General features: G+C 40.9%; 1 protein-coding gene across 1 annotated transcript in view; it reads left to right on the top strand.

Annotated features, from left to right (window-relative positions):
• LOC121000027 (ankyrin repeat domain-containing protein 65-like) overlaps positions 1-16,725 on the top strand; it is a 34,332-nt gene extending 17,607 nt beyond the window's left edge. Inside the window, exons 2-3 of the mRNA XM_040431056.1 lie at positions 7,821-8,370; positions 16,191-16,725. Of these exons, the coding sequence (XP_040286990.1) occupies positions 7,821-8,370; positions 16,191-16,628 (988 nt within the window). The 3' untranslated portion in view covers positions 16,629-16,725. The remainder of the gene's footprint in view (positions 1-7,820; positions 8,371-16,190) is intronic.
• Positions 16,726-16,899: the final 174 nt, after the last annotated feature.

Genomic DNA, 16,899 nt, shown 5'->3' with positions numbered 1-16,899 from the left:
AGACATTCTCTTTCCTCATCTTCTCTATTTAGCCTTCATGACGACTTGATATCTTAGATTCCTCACTTTTCCTTCATCCTTCCCACCTTCTCAATACAAACTCCCTACTGTGCTTGCTGTACCCACAATCCGGTCACAGTTAATTAAAGGGAAATTAAAATAAAATAACAAACAAACTTTATTATACTAATTGATTAAAATCTGGGAGGACCATCACATTGCTACTCAATACCTATACAATACCATATACCAGAGCAGTCAGAGAGGCACCCTAATTCTCTGGTTCGATGCCTAAGTGATTAAACACACACTGCTGCTCTTATATATTAGTGAGGGTTCAGGTTTTTTTTTCACTGCCACATTGGTTATCACCACTCTTCTGAATTGGTGTGCCGCAGATATAACCCTCTACCAATCCTTCACAACCTATGTGTCCCTCACTACAATACATAATAAAACAATCTTATCACTGCCTATTCAATCTTCATGTCATCTGTTGCAACTAGCTGAATAAACGGTTAACCCTGGCTCTACGCGTTTCTGGCTACAACTTTGCCCTCATCAGGAGCCTTGTACATAAACCAGCTACCATACTTTGCAACATAACAGACAGTCAAACACATAGAAGCGCACACCACCTCTGCATGTGGCAGCATAACTGGTACTAGTGCGGCCGTAAGGCAGCCGCCGAAACCCACTAATTTGTATCGCTACACTTCGTCCATTTGCGCAGGCCTGACTATAATCAAAAATGCGTCCCTCCTTAAAATCGGTGGTGTCCCTGACATATTGAAAACGCTTGCACTCTTTAATTTGAGCTGTAAACCGTTTGTTGGAGAGTTTGCTCCTTACGTGGAAACTCAGGGTTGTTTGCAAATTGTTTAACTCCCTCAATCTGATCCCTCAGAGCTGTGGTGGTTCTCTTATATATAACACGCTCCTCCTCTAATAGAAGGGACATAAGGTGCAGATATGAATCAATCAGCTCTTTTTCCCATCGCTTGAAGAATTCTGGGGAGCGTATGCGTACCACCGGTACTAATAGAATTCTGAGACCACGGGGTACAATACCAAGTTTCAAATTCCCACCACCCTCTGATGTTATCCTTGTAAGTGTTGGTCAAGGATTTGAAGGAACGATTTATGCTAGGCGTGCGTGACTCAACTGGTAGCTGTGCATCTAAAAAGACTAATCTGGCTTCATTATCCCAACCTGTGGTATTTATTCCACCTGACAAAAATCCTGCTATCCCTCAATAGTTCATGTTTTAGGGTTTAAACAACAACTCAGCTCACAGTTAATTAAAGGGACGCTAAAATAAAATAACAAACAAACTTTATTATACTAATTTATGTACAAGGCTCCTGATGAGGGCAAAGTTGTAGCCAGAAACGCGTAGAGCCAGGGTTAACCGTTTATTCAGCTAGTTGCAACAGATGACATTAAGATTGAATTGGCAGCGATAAGCTTGTTTTATTATGTATTGCAGTGAGGGACATATAGGTGATTAGGACACAGATGGATGTGAGGATTGGTGGAGGGTTATATCTGCGGCACACCAATTCAGAAACAGTGGTGATAACCAGTGTGGCAGTGAAAATAATAATAATATACAAGAGTATAATATATAAGAGCAGCAGTGTGTGTTTAATCACTTGGGCATCAAACCAGAGAATTAGGGTGCCTCTCTGACTGCTCTGGTATATGGTATTGTATAGGTATTGAGTAGCAATGTGATGGTCCTCCCAGATTTTAATCAATTAGTATAATAAAGTTTGTTTGTTATTTTATTTTAGCGTCCCTTTAATTAACTGTGAGCTGAATTTGTTAGGAACGCAGTTGAGCATAGAAATATGTTGTGCCCACAATCACCCAAATACTATACTCCAGAAAAAATATTGCCCCTAGTAGAAATAAGGCCCCCTGTAATAATGCTCGCTCTACAGTAGACCCAGTAATAATAGTGGCCAAATTACTAATAATGCACCCTGTAGTGTCCCCAGTAATAATGTTTCCTATAATGCCTCCAGCAATAATTATTATCCTTCTTGTGGCCCAGTAGTAATACCCCCAATGTGCCCCAGTATTAAAAAGCCACCAGTAACATTTTCTCCAAGTGGTCAAGGAAAGAAACAAATGGAATAACTGAGTCTTTCCCATGCCACTGTCTGCGGTGTAGGCCATAGGCCTCTACCAGCCTGTGGCCTGTGATGTCTGCATCCCTGCACCATTTGTATATACACTACCTTACATAATGCCCTGTAGCCTATTAGGGTGAATGGTGGGGCAGAGAGGCATAGTTTCCCATGCCCATGCTGAGGTCACTATATGGATAGAGGATGACTCCAGAGAAGATGTAACTGCAGTCACTGTTTGCTAATGCAGTATGCAACTGTATCACTGTCCTAAGGACTCCAACACAGTTGAACTAAAGAGGTAATCTACGGTCCCAGGCCAGGTGCTTGAGTGCCCAGCATTAATTAATGCTCAGATCATTATGTACAAGGCTGGCTGCCGTGAGGAGGGTCCTGATGATCATAAGCCCACCAGGAAATTTCCCTGTAGGGTCTATGGCCAGTCCGCCACTGCGTCATGTAAATTATTGAGGACCTGAACCTTGAAGACATTTGGTATCAACCTAAGACCTCTCAACCTGTAAAATGTGTACTCCAGGGATACATGCAGTTTCTCAAGATGTACTCGCTCTGTCCTCATGCAGTATTTTTACTGTGAAGAACTGTACTGTATGAACATTGCTTTGGAGGTGCATTACTTTTTGATGCCATTTATTTGAGTAACAAACACTTGGCTGATCTGTTACTGTACTGTTCCTTTTCCTGGAGACAGTCTTCCTCCTGGTGGAGTGTAATTATGGCATGGAATGAAAACATATTTCTAGTTTGAGAAGTCATGTGAGGTAATCTCCCATCTCTACCACTTTTTGAGGTAAACTTGTTCTCTGTTATTTATTTCCAGAGCGCACAAAATTATGCTCATGTGGTATAGCCTGCTCTTGACAATTTCTTTATCAATTGAACAGTTTTAACCCCTTAGTGACCACGCACATTTTTTTAAAAATCACATTCCAAGAGCTATAACTTTTTTGTTTTCTCATCAATGTACTTGTATGAAGTCTTATTTTTTTTTAATGTTCTTATTAGGTTTTTCCAAAACAAAGTGTCTGTGGATCACTACAGCTGGGTAATTTGGATTTAAGGTGCTCTTGGTCTGTGTGACCCACCCAGTCACAAAATAAAATTGTAAAGAAACCAGTAGAACCGGGCACTCAAATATGGGGTAAAATGAGAAGACTATTTAATAGGGAATTCACTCCCAAAGTGGCAGTAAATACAATAAAAAACAACACAATATGTCAATACAATAAAATCACATATACTCAACAGCACATTGGTAACAGCAGCAATCAGTGCAATGTCTCAGACCGAGATAATGTTCATCAGCAGTGTAAATCGCAAATATACTGTGCGAATCTGAAAAAAACGCAATTCCTGTTTTTGCAATGGATGTTATTCTTTCAAATAATCGCAAGATCGCATATAACTCCAATGGGATAATATGTCTTATATATCGCTTTTATCAACGGAGCGTGGGCAAGTGTTGCCAGTCCTTTATAAATAGTCACAAAGACACAGTGCAATATTACACCAGGGTGGCGTCCCACCTATTCATGCAGCTGCGTCGATTTTACCTGGCCAGTGTACTCTCGTCCTTACATGAACTTAAAAGATTTGCTGTAAACACGACGTCACCTGGATATCTGCTCACGTGGCTCCTTTATACCTCGTATTATTGTAGCTGCTTACGCGGGGATTCCTCCGGTATTCGTCTGTCAGACACAGCTGTTTGGTTCCAAAATCCAAGGGAACTACTGTCCCAGCATGCCGGTACAAGGTATAGACCATACGCGTTTCGGGGTTACTTAGATGACCCCTTCCTTAGTGGTAACCTTGAAGTGTTTCCCCATATCCTTTTATATGAGATCATGGTAAAAGTCAAAGTCCAGACAGGAATCTCGTCATCCCAGGGAGACATAGAAAACCCGGATTTACCAATATAATTCTGCGGTTTTTTCATATGCGGTTTTTTCATATGCAATTTTTTTTTTTAGAAAATGCGTTTTTTGCACCATTGCTGCTTAAATGTAAAATAAGTAACATTCAATGTAAAATTTTGTTTAAAATGAATTTAAAAAAGGGTTAAAAAACAAAATTACATAATAAAGCCCAGCAATCTCCATAGCATTAAATGTCATTGTCAATCCACATCGGCATCGATTCACTGATGTTATTCATATCCTACAACCTGTACCATGCAACACCATACTCAACATATAAATATAACTTTTTAGTAAAGAGAGGGATCAGAAGTCAAAGGGTTACAGGAAGCCAAAAAGTTCCCAATCTGCATTTAACCCATTTGGAACTAAGGAACCAAAGTCGAATATAAACTTAGATTCCATTCTTGACATCTTTTTTATTAGATCGCCACCTCTCCACTCTGGTGTCACAATTGTCAGGGCTGTATACATTAAACCTGTTGGATCTTTATTGTGGCATAACTTAAAGTGTTTTGAGACAGTATGATTCTCATAACCTTTACGTATGTTTGCCACGTGTTCTGATATCCTCTTCTTTAGGCATGTCTTAGTGCGACCAATATACTGTTTTTTACAGGGGCACATTAGCAAATAGATAACATTCTTACTGTTACATGTCAAGAGGGTTTTAATTTCATGTGAATAGCCATTGCTAGTTGAAACAACTTTCGTTGTCTTCCTGGGGAAGTTTGTTATTTTACAATTCGGGCAGGATCTACACCTGAAGAAACCCTCAAAGCACAGCCAGTGGTTATCCCTTTTTTTATTGTTAGATGTTTTTACCGTAGGTGCTATTTTTAAACCCAAATTGTTTGCACGTGTGTATACTATTTTTGGGTTTGCTGGTATTAATGGTCCTATGGTTTTATCCTTCTGCAGAAAGGACCAGTGTCTTGCAATGATGTTCTCGATTTTTTTATATTGAGTGTTAAAGGGTAAAGCTTCTTTCACACTTGCGTTGTCCGGATCCGTCGTGTACTCCATTTGCCGGAGGTGCCCGCCGGATCCGTAACAACGCAAGTGAACTGAAAGCATTTGAAGACGGATCCGTCTTCAAAATGCGTTCAGTGTTACTATGGCAGCCAGGACGCTATTAAAGTCCTGGTTGCCATAGTAGTAGTGGGGAGCGGGGGAGCAGTATACTTACCATCCGTGCGGCTCCCGGGGCGCTCCAGAATGACGTCAGAGCGCCCCATGCGCATGGATGACGTGATCCATGCGATCACGTCATCCATGCGCGTGGGGCGCTCTGACGTCACTCTGAAGCGCCCGGGAGCCGCACGGACGGTAAGTATACTGCTCCCCCGCTCCCCACTACACTTTACCATGGCAAACAGCGTCCCGGCAGCCATGGTAACCATTCAGAAAAAGCTAAACGTCGGATCCGGTAATGCGCCGAAACGACGTTTAGCTTAAGGCCGGATCCGGATTAATGCCTTTCAATGGGCATTAATTCCGGATCCGGCCTTGCGGCAAGTGTTCAGGATTTTTGGCCGGAGCAAAAAGTGCAGCAAAAAGCGCAGCATGCTGCGGTATTTTCTCCGGCCAAAAAACGTTCCGGTCCGGAACTGAAGACATCCTGATGCATCCTGATGCATCCTGATGTATCCTGAACGGATTTCTCTCCATTCAGAATGCATGGGGATAATCCTGATCAGGATTCTTCCGGCATAGAGCCCCGACAACGGAACTCTATGCCGGAACAAAACAACGCATGTGTGAAAGAGCACTTAGATAGCCTGTAACTCCTCACTCGACATCGCATCACTGCAAGATTCTACTGGTCCTCCTACAAAAAATTCCCTCCGGTCCAGGTCTCTCACCTTATTCAAGGCTTTTTCAATGCAATCGTTTGGATAATTTTTCTCCACAAACTGCTGCTTCAAGGCCTCAGCTTCTTTCTCAAATGTATCATTTATTGTACAATTTCTTTTAAGACGCCTAAATTGGCTCATTGGTACATTCAGCAGCCACCTTGGGAGGTGGCAGCTTGAATGTAAAATGAAATTTTTACTCGCTGTGGGCTTATGATAGGTGCTGCAGCTGATCTTATCCATATCGATATTAATTTTTAAATCTAAATAAATCGATCCCGATTTTGCTGGTGTTTGCTGTAAAATGGAGGTTCAGATTATTGGAGTTTATATTGGATAGAAACGAACTCAATGCTAAATCTGATCCCCTCCAAATAAAAATAACGTCATCTATGTACCGCTTCCAGAGCACCAGATTGGCAAAATAAATTCATCTTCCCAATTTGCCATAAAAAGGTTTGCATAACTGGGGGCGAATCTGGTGCCCATCGTGGTACCAGATTTCTGTAAAAAAAAACTCAGAATTAAAAACAAAATAATTATGTTTCAGTATAAAATTCACTGCCTCTAAAATAAAATCTATCTGTCGATTTAAAACGTCTGCTCTTATCTAGTTGGGATCTCAAAGCTTCCAATCCCTGTTCATGTCTGATGGACGTATACAGGGATTGGACATCAAGGGTGCCCAGTGTCCAACCTTCCTTCAATGTTAGATCTTCCAAAGTCTTTACTATCTGTGTGGTGTCTTTCAGATAAAATAGCTTTCACTACCGGTTGCAACTGACGGTCGACATATTGGGAAAGGTTGGCCGTAAGGGAATTTATCCCCGAAATTATAGGACGGCCTGGGGGATTTATGAGGCACTTGTGTATCTTCGGTAGATAATAAAAAAATGGGAGTCTACACTGTGTACTCAATATAAAATTTGCCTCGCTTTCTAATAAAATATTCTCCCGCATACCTTTCTCACATAGTTGTTCCAATTGTGGGTGAAAATCATTGATAGGATCCACACTCAATCTAGTATATACATCTGTGTCAGACAATTGTCTCTGACATTCTTTGTTGTAGTCATCAGTATTTAGAATCACTATTGCCCCGCCTTTATCCGCGGGGCGAATGGTGATTCCATCATTTTTCTGCAGCTGTTTAATTGCTGCAATCTCCTGGTTGGAAAGATTAGACTTTCTCTTATTTACACCACCTATAGCTCTAATATCTCTTTCTATGTTTTTTCTAAAGGCTTCTATCTCTGGGGTAATTTCATTTCTGGGATATTTAGTCGATCTGGGCTTTAACTCAGTATGGGTAAATCCAGATTCATCCTGGGGTTTAGGGGCAATGGGATTCTTTTCTTATAAATTTCTTATACATTTTTCAATGCCCACATAGGTGTCGAACTTATTCAAATGTGAGCTATTAGGTTTTTAATGCACCATTTTGGGTACATGTAATAATTGATTAAAGTCAGCTGTTTAGCTAAAACCCCCTTTGTTTACGTAAGTAAGAAAAACATATTAGTGATCACTAAGGGGTTAAGATTTCTGCTTGTTGGCATTGAAGCCACCAGAAACATGACAAACTAAACTTGCTGACCCTGGACATTGAGCACAAAGGTAAATGATCCACCCAAATCGGTCAATTATGCCATACACATGCAGTTTCAGCCAATAACACCTGAAATTTTCCAACTTCATTGATCACATAGTGATCATAGTGATATCATTTTCAACAATGGTCAGAAAAAATGGCTGAAATCTCGAGTGTATAGCCAGTGTAAGACTTGTGTTGGTCATCCGTCCATCCAAATCTGGATTTTTAAATGCTTTGTGAATTTTTTTGACTGCTCTGTAAGGTTCTTGTAACTTCTCATCTTGTATTTGCCAGAGATTACAGAGGATGGTCTCCAATGCACATAGCTGCATGTTGTGGACATCTAGCCCTAGCAAAATATCTATTACAAAAAGGCGCTTCTGCTAATGTCAGGGATTCTTGGAATTATACTCCACTTCATCGTGCTGCATGGAATGGACACGCAGAATTAGCTGAACATCTATTAGAGTGTGGCGCATCTCCTGATTTGTTGTCATCTTCTGGGGAGACACCAATGCATCTAGCTGCAGGAAATGGCCACCTTCCTTGTATTAAAACGCTACTAAAATACAAGTCTTCGCTCAGCATCAGAGACAACAACAAATGGACTCCACTGCATTGGTGCTCTGTTAATGACCACATGGATGTGTTGGATTATCTAATGTCCCTTGGCATTTCTTTAGAAAAAGACACCAACACAGGCATGACAATGCTTCATTTGGCTGTACTGGCTGGAAATATACAAGTCACCAACTATATATTAAAGAATAAGGTGGACGTCAATGTTAAGGACACCCGGGGGACAACTGCTCTACATTTGGCAGCAGAAAATGGTTATAATGAGGTAAGCAAATTTTGATAAAAACATTCTGGAAGCATAACTATTCTTTAAAAAAAAATGAAAAAAATTATATTTAATAAGAAGTTAATTAAAGGGGTTGAGTCACTTCAGCAAATAGCATTTATTGTGTAGAGAAAGTTAATACAAGGCACTTACTAATATATTGTGATTATCCATATTGTCTCCTTTGCTGGCTGGATTAATTTTTCAATCACATTATACACTGCTTGTAACCATGGTTACGACCACCCTGCAATCCATAAGTGCTTGTGCTTGTACACTATAAAAAAAACACCAGTCTTTGTGAGCGTCAATGGTCCCAGTCACCAGAGAGGATGTTTTTTTTTTAATATAGTGTGCAAGCCCGGCCACCGCTGATGGATTACAGGGTGGTCGTAACCATGGAAATGAGCAGTGTATAATGTGATGGAAAAATAAATCCAACCAGCAAAGGAGACAATATGGACAATCACAATACATTACTAAGTGGCTTGTATTAACTTTATTATTATTATTTATTCAAATACAGTATTCATTATATATTACTTTTTTTTTTTTTTTTTTTTTTTTTTTTTACACATGTCCTTTCTTAGGGCAGTCCCGAAAGATAAATCGTGATCACATGAGTAGTAGCATGGCCTGCCATTGAAAACAATAGAAGGTGGTTACAACGCAGGTTCCCCATGGTTTTTGGTGCAGAATCTCTGCCATATTCCATGGACAAAATCCTCTGTGTGAACTAGCCCTAAGAAAAGGTGTTCCAGGATTGTTCTTTCAGGTATACAATTATTTACAACAGATATGTGAGGAGAGCGGACAGATCCCCTTTTAAGGAGTTGTACGAGTGTTTAATATTAATACTGAAGACCTATCCTCAGCACAGGTCATAATTATGTGTTCGATGGGGGTCCAACACACGGCAGCACCGCCGATCAGCACAGCAGCCTCTAGCGCAGCTTACTGAGCACAGCATTGTATATTGTATAGTGGCTAAACGTGTACAGTGGCTGAACCTGATGAACGTGACATCACTTGCCTAAGAAGAGGCCGTAGCCTCTTCAAACAGCTGATCAGCGAAGGTGCCGGGAGTCAGCCCCCCCTAATGATCACATACTGATTACCTATCCTAAGGATAAGTCATCAGTATTAAACACTTGAAAAAACCCTTTAATAAGGCATGTCTTACTTTTCCATGTTGATAATATAGTAGTCCATTGAGCTTTAGTTAACCCCTTCCTGACATGGCGATTTTTCATTTTGTTTTTGTACTCCCTACCTTCCCAATTTATTTTTGCACTTTCTAATGGCATTTAGTATTGCATATGATGTAGTGGGAAGCTGGAAACTAATTCCAAATGTAGTGGAATTGAAAAAAAATGCTATTCTTTTACGGTGTTCACTATGCGATAAAACATGGGATAAAAGGTCATACCTATGCCTACAATGTCATTAAAATATATATAAAAATAAAGCACTGGAAACCCTTTCGTTTGGAATAAAAAAAATAATTCCATTATGCCGTTCACTAAATAGGATACATTTTAATAATATGGGTGCTTGTGGACACAATACTACTATGTTTATTTTTTTTATTGTTTATTTTTATTTTGGAGCTATTTTATATATATATATATATATATATATATATATATAATATTTTTTATTTTTTTATTTATTTATTTTTTCCTTTTTTTGGGCCCCAACATACAATCATTAGATTGCAATTTGTATAAAGTAATGGAATTTTATCCATTAGAATATACAAAGATCGGTATATTCCAATACAGCGCTGCCACCTGCAGGTTTGAATTGAAATATACCAGTAACAGGCCTAGAAGCCTTGCTTATTACTGCAATGTGATGTCTTCCTTGATCTTAGCAGGGGAAGGGGTTCCTGTCCGTAAAGCATGCTTCCAGGTTTTTTTACCTTTCAGATGCCATGGTCACATTTGACCACAACATCTGAGAGATTAAAGGTTGGCATTACTGCAGACATTAGCTGCGAGTGTCTGCTGCGTACAACGGCGCTCGCTGTGCTCCAGAGTGGGCACCATCTTTAAAGATTCGGGAAGGGGTTAAACTAAGTGTCTGAAAATCCCTTTCACCTCAGGTACAGGTTTTTCAGGATTAAACAATCTTCAGTGCTGGGTTCCTGTATACACAAACAATTATTTTTACGCTTGGAACGCAGATCAACAGTGGCACCCATCCATCTTACTAGATGCCATAAAGTAGGCTGTATTCAATCTGCTTACCTAAGTTAGGGGAAAAGCAAAGATTTCACCATCCTGAAAATCTGGGACTCACTACGTCTGCATTGAAACAGCTTGACATAGCTTAAAAGGCTTATATTGATGGAGTATCCTAAGATAGGTAACCAATATCAGATTGGTGGGAGTTAGACTCTTGACACCCCGCCAATCAACTGTTCTGCAGTAGCCCCAGCAGTAGAAATAGGACAGGAACTACAGTCGTGGCCAAAAGTTTTGAGAATTACATAAATATTGGAAATTGGAAAAGTTGCTGCTTAGGTTTTTATAATAGCAATTTGCATATACTCCAGAATGTTATGAAGAGTGATCAGATGAATTGCATAGTCCTGCTTTGCCATGAAAATTAACTTAATCCCAAAAAAAACTTTCCACTGCATTTCATTGCTGTCATTAAAGGACCTGCTGAGATCATTTCAGTAATCGTCTTGTTAACTCAGGTGAGAATGTTGACGAGCACAAGGCTGGAGATCATTATGTCAGGCTGATTGGGTTAAAATGGCAGACTTGACATGTTAAAAGGAGGGTGATGCTTGAAATCATTGTTCTTCCATTGTTAACCATGGTGACCTGCAAAGAAACGCGTGCAGCCATCATTGCGTTGCATAAAAATGGCTTCACAGGCAAGGATATTGTGGCTACTAAGATTGCACCTCAATCAACAATTTATAGGATCATCAAGAACTTCAAGGAAAGAGGTTCAATTCTTGTTAAGAAGGCTTCAGGGCGTCCAAGAAAGTCCATCAAGCACCAGGATCGTCTCCTAAAGAGGATTCAGCTGCGGGATCGGAGTGCCCCCAGTGCAGAGCTTGCTCAGGAATGGCAGCAGGCAGGTGTGAGCACATCTGCACGCACAGTGAGGTGAAGATTTTTGGAAGATGGCCTGGTGTCAAGAAGGGCAGCAAAGGAGCCACTTCTCTCCAAAAAAAACACCAGGGACAGATTGATCTTCTGCAGAAAGTTTGGTGAATGGACTGCTGAGGACTGGGGCAAAGTCATATTCTCCGATGAAGACTCTTTACGATTGTTTGGGGCATCTGGAAAAAGGCTTGTCCGGAGAAGAAAAGGTGAGCGCTACCATCAGTCCTGTGTCATGCCAACAGTAAAGCATCCTGAGACCATTCATGTGTGGGGTTGCTTCTCATCCAAGGGAGTGGGCTCACTCACAATTTTGCCCAAAAACACAGCCATGAATAAAGAATGGTACCAAAACACCCTCCAACAGCAACTTCTTCCAACAATCCAACAACAGTTTGGTGAAGAACAATGCATTTTCCAGCACGATGGAGCACCGTGCCATAAGGCAAAAGTGATAACTAAGTGGCTCGGGGACCAAAACGTTGACATTTTGGGTCCATGGCCTGGAAACTCCCCAAATCTTAATCCCATTGAGAACTTGTGGTCAATCCTCAAGAGGCGGGTGGACAAACAAAAACCCACTAATTCTGACAAACTCCAAGAAGTGATTATGAAAGAATGGGTTGCTATCAGTCAGGAATTGGCCCAGAAGTTGATTGAGAGCATGCCCAGTTGAATTGCAGAGGTCCTGAAAAAGAAGGGCCAACACTGCAAATACTGACTCTTTGCATAAATGTCATGTAATTGTCGATAAAAGCCTTTGAAACGTATGAAGTGGGTGTAATTATATTTCACTACATCACAGAAACAACTGAAACAAAGATCTAAAAGCAGTTTAGCAGCAAACTTTGTGAAAACTAATATTTGGGTCATTCTCAAAACTTTTGGCCACGACTGTACATAGCTCAATTCACTGTGTAGGGGGTGAAGCTGGGTACTGCAGCATTGCTGATGGAGTACCCCTTTAAAAGACTATAATATCTGACATTATAGAACGCACACAAACAAGAGGTTTACTTTAACCACAACATAACAGGAATTAACAAGCTTTTTGCAGTGACCCAATGTGATGGGGGCAAAGGAGTGGTAAAAGTATGAAAATGTAAATGCAGCGCAGTGGCGTAGCTAGAAATGACTGGGCCCCACAGCAAATTTTTTAATGGGGTTCCATCCCACAGTCATTTTCTAGAGACCCCTTCCTTTCATGCCGCCCCCATTCATGTGGCTAGTAAAGATCGCTCTCTCAGATCAGGGCCGGCAACTGTTCTATCCGTTTTATACACTGTCTATACTGTCACTGTATATAATTTCATTGTGTAATACTGTTGAGGGGGCCCTGACCAAATCCTTTAGTCCTCCCCCTCCTGGATAGGCCCCTTCTGGTTCAGGGCCCCAAAGCTGCAGCTTCCCCTGCTTCCCTATGGCTACGCCCCTGATGCAGCGGTCTCCTCCACCAGCGAGCAGATCTTTGACGGGAAGGAACACTTCCTGTCACGGCTGTTATGGTCTGGTGGTAGTGGTCAAACAACCATGCTGGACTACAAACATCAAATAGACCAGACATGGAACACCAAATGACATACAACAAACACCCTGTACATAAACCCACACCAAACATCATAAACAGGTGAGGAAGGGTAAGGGGACACGGGAAAACATCAGGATGACATTGCAAAAGACCTTGATGTTCCACAAGGAGGCCTTCACGGACAGGTGACACATGCAGAGAGGAGCAAAGCTCCTACTCTCACAAAGGCAGACATACAACTAACCTTAGTCTCACAACTCCAGTATAAGAAGAGCCATGAGGCCTCACCCAGCTCCACCTTGCACACTCCTTTAACCCTAAACAAACCAAAATGGGAAGGAACACCAGCCTTAAAGGGGAAGTGTAAAATCATGCTAATAACACGTTGCCACCAGCAACAAGCACGTACAGCAAAAGTGTCCACTACCACCAGACCATGACTGCCGTAACACTTCCTTCCCGATAATCTTCTGCTCTGTCGTCCCATGTAAGCGGACCTTACAACTGTGTAAAATATTAGAAAACAATGCAAAACCTTAGGAATATACCACATCACCTAACTTATCATAGGATATTCCACTTTTACCACTAGCTGTGGCCTAGTAGGTCACTGCATTTTTACCAAGGAACCCCTTTCCATTCCAGGAGAACTCCAATACCTACCATATCATTACTGTAAAAATGACAAATGTTACCGTCTAATTGGGAACCCCTAACCAGATTTTATGGAACCATGGCTGGGAAACAGTGATATACAAAGTGCATAATTACATGAAGCATACAATCCGTGAGACAATAGCATTTTGTCTACTACAAAGACACAGATAAATATACAGAACTTCCCACTATCACTTGTTTTGGGGAAACAGTTGCTATTATTGACACGAGTGTGAAATATGTTTGAATCTATTCTCCTACAGGGAAATTACAATTGTGTCAGTGGACGTGTCAGCAATGAAGTTCTTACAGGATGAGAACACTTCGTAACGTACCTGACAATGAAGGGCACATTGTGCTAGTCTTTTGAGTAATAATGGTACACATTGTGTTTGTTTAATGCGCAATGTTTTATTGTCTCATTACTGAGATCACAACAAACATGATAAATTCATTGCCCACTGATTTTCAGACCATGTATATGGCCACCAGGTGGCAGCACAGTGTCAGAAACCATGAACCAGATTTTTCATAACATTAACCAGTTCAAAACCGGGCCATTTACCCCTTTTCTGAGCACACACATTTTCATTTTTATTTTATTATTTAGAACATTTGACTTCAAAAGCCGTACATTTTTTTTTCTATTCTATTATTTAAATATTTTTTAAGGGGTTCTCTGGAAATTAAGAAAATTTAAATACTTAAATATTACTTTATTATAAATATATTCCCAAATACTTTTCATTAGTTATAATTGTTTGTTTTGTCTGGGGAGCAGTCATTAAGAGAAACAAAATGGCCACCATCCTATTAGTACACACAAAACCTGTCCTAATCACACAGAGGAACAAGTAACTTCACAACACTGAGGTAAAGAGCTGCCTCATCCCTCTCTCTGCTCTACTAGTCAAGGATTATGATCCTGAATATTGCTGATAAGATCTTCAGCTGAATCTCTGTAGGAATGGAGCTCACGAGGAGACATGAAGTACAGAGGAGGGTGGGGATGTGACAAATGAGCAGCAGCATTTGTATGCAGCCTCCCAGGGGCGTAGCTATAGGGGGTGCACAGGTAGCAGTCGCTACCGGGCCCAGGAGCCTGAGAGGGCCCAAAGACCCCTGTGCCGCATAAGAAGACAATGGCATTATAGAAAATGCCTGCCGATCAAGTTACATTTCTGGCTGGAGGGAAGGGGTTAGGTCAAGAATTTGGCTATGTGCTTCCCTGCCCCTGACCACAATGCACTGAGGGAATGGGGGCCCAAGCTGAACTCTTGCACCAGGGCCCATGAGCCTTTAGCTACGCCCCTGCAGCCTCCATTACCACAGTCTGTCCTGTCCGTCCTCTTTGTAGTTCATGTCTCCTCATGAACTCCATTCAGCTGAAGATCTTATCAACAATATTCAGGATCATAATCCCTGACAAGTAAAGAAGAGAGGAGGGTGAGGCAGCTCTTTACCTCAGTGTTGTGAAGTTACTTGTCCTCCTGTGTGATTAGGACAGGTTTTGTGTGTGCTAATAGGATGGCGGCCATTTTATTTCTCCTAAAGATTTATCCCCAGACAAAGCACGCCATTATAAATAATGAAAGGTATTTGGGAATATATATAGTAAATAATAATTAAATATTTTCAGTTTCTTAATTCCCGGAGAACCCCTATAATTAGAATAGTTTTTGTTTTTATTTTCTGACCAGGGAAAATAAAAATAAAAAGATATTTTTCAACTGTTTTCTAATAGCACAAGGTGCAACTAAAATACATTTCTAAATTGCATTCCCTTTAGCTGACGGTCATATTGTCATAGGGTGTATATAGTTTACGGTGGACAGGGGCAAGGCTGAAAGATGTGGTTTGGACTAGTGGAGGCATTCTTTTTTTCTTATATTATTTTCATTATTGTTTTTTTGTTTGTTTTTTTACACTTTGTGCCCCCATAAGGTCATACAAGACCTTTGGGGGAACTTTTAACACTACATTTCTTTTTATTGCTGATTCTTTTCTATGTTTAATGTTCATCAATAGCCTGTTCATAAGGGATTTTAATATATGAGATAAGTACATAGACATCTATGCAACCCCATTTCCCATCGGTGCTCAAGGCATGTAGGGCCAGAGTTAAAGGGGTTGTGCAAAGTTTAGAAATGTTACCCTATACACAGGATAGGGGATAACTATGTGATTGCTGGGGGTCTGGCTGCTGGGACCCCCATGATCTCAAGAATGGGTGTCCCATTTCCCCGATCTGATGGAACGACGGGTTGGGCATGCACCGTGTTGCTCCATTCATTCTCTATGGGACTGCTGGAGATAGACGAGTACAGTCCAACCTGCAACTCCATCAGATCGGGGGGAATGGTACCCCCATTGTTGGGATTGCTGGGGTCCACAGCAATTGCATCAGCAGTCTTAAAACATATATTATAGTAAATTAGAGTATTAAAATGTATAGAAACTCTGTGATTCTGTGATACAAAAAGATGAATAATATTTAATTACTGTTTCAGATGGTGGAGTTCCTGCTGAGAAAAGGTGCTTCTGTGCATACACAGGATGACAACCAGCTCACTCCATTACACCGCACTGCCGGGCGAGGTCATGCTCTTATGGTAAAACTATTACTGCAAAAAGGAGCTGATGTTAACTGCAATGACTCAGTAAACCTAACAGCTTTACACCATGCTGCCTATAGGGGGCACAGTGGGGTATGTTCCAGGTTACTTCAGCATGGAGCAGACATACATGCCAGGGACTGGCTTGGAAAAACAGCGCTTCACCTGGCAGTAGAAAGAGGGCACGCTCATGTGGTGAAAACTCTGAAGGAGTGCGGTGCTGATCCTTGTATTAAAACCAAGTGGAATGAATCTGCTACAGACATGGCGGTACAAGGCAGCTACAAGGATATTCTTAAGATTTTAAACATGGGCGGAATGAATTTATGCTAAAAACAACTGTAATATCAAAGATCATAGAGTCCATTCAATATATTTTATGTGTGTATGTTAATAATATGCTTTTAATATTTGGTAGATTCATTTAATGCCTTAAGGAGCACTGCCACTCAAGCATGCCTGGAACATGAAGACTATGTTTGTCATCCCCACTTACTTCAGATCTCATATTGGATCCATACACAACACCATATGGAAACATACAGTAGAAAATATATTATCATACAGTACCGCAGATGCGGATCGATACTGAGGCTTTAGGCAG

This window comes from Bufo bufo, chromosome 4 (assembly GCF_905171765.1).
Source record: "Bufo bufo chromosome 4, aBufBuf1.1, whole genome shotgun sequence".
Classification (NCBI taxonomy): Eukaryota; Metazoa; Chordata; class Amphibia; order Anura; family Bufonidae; genus Bufo; species Bufo bufo.
The sequence above is the reverse complement of the archived record's forward strand: the minus strand, read 5'-3'. Positions and strand labels throughout refer to the sequence as shown.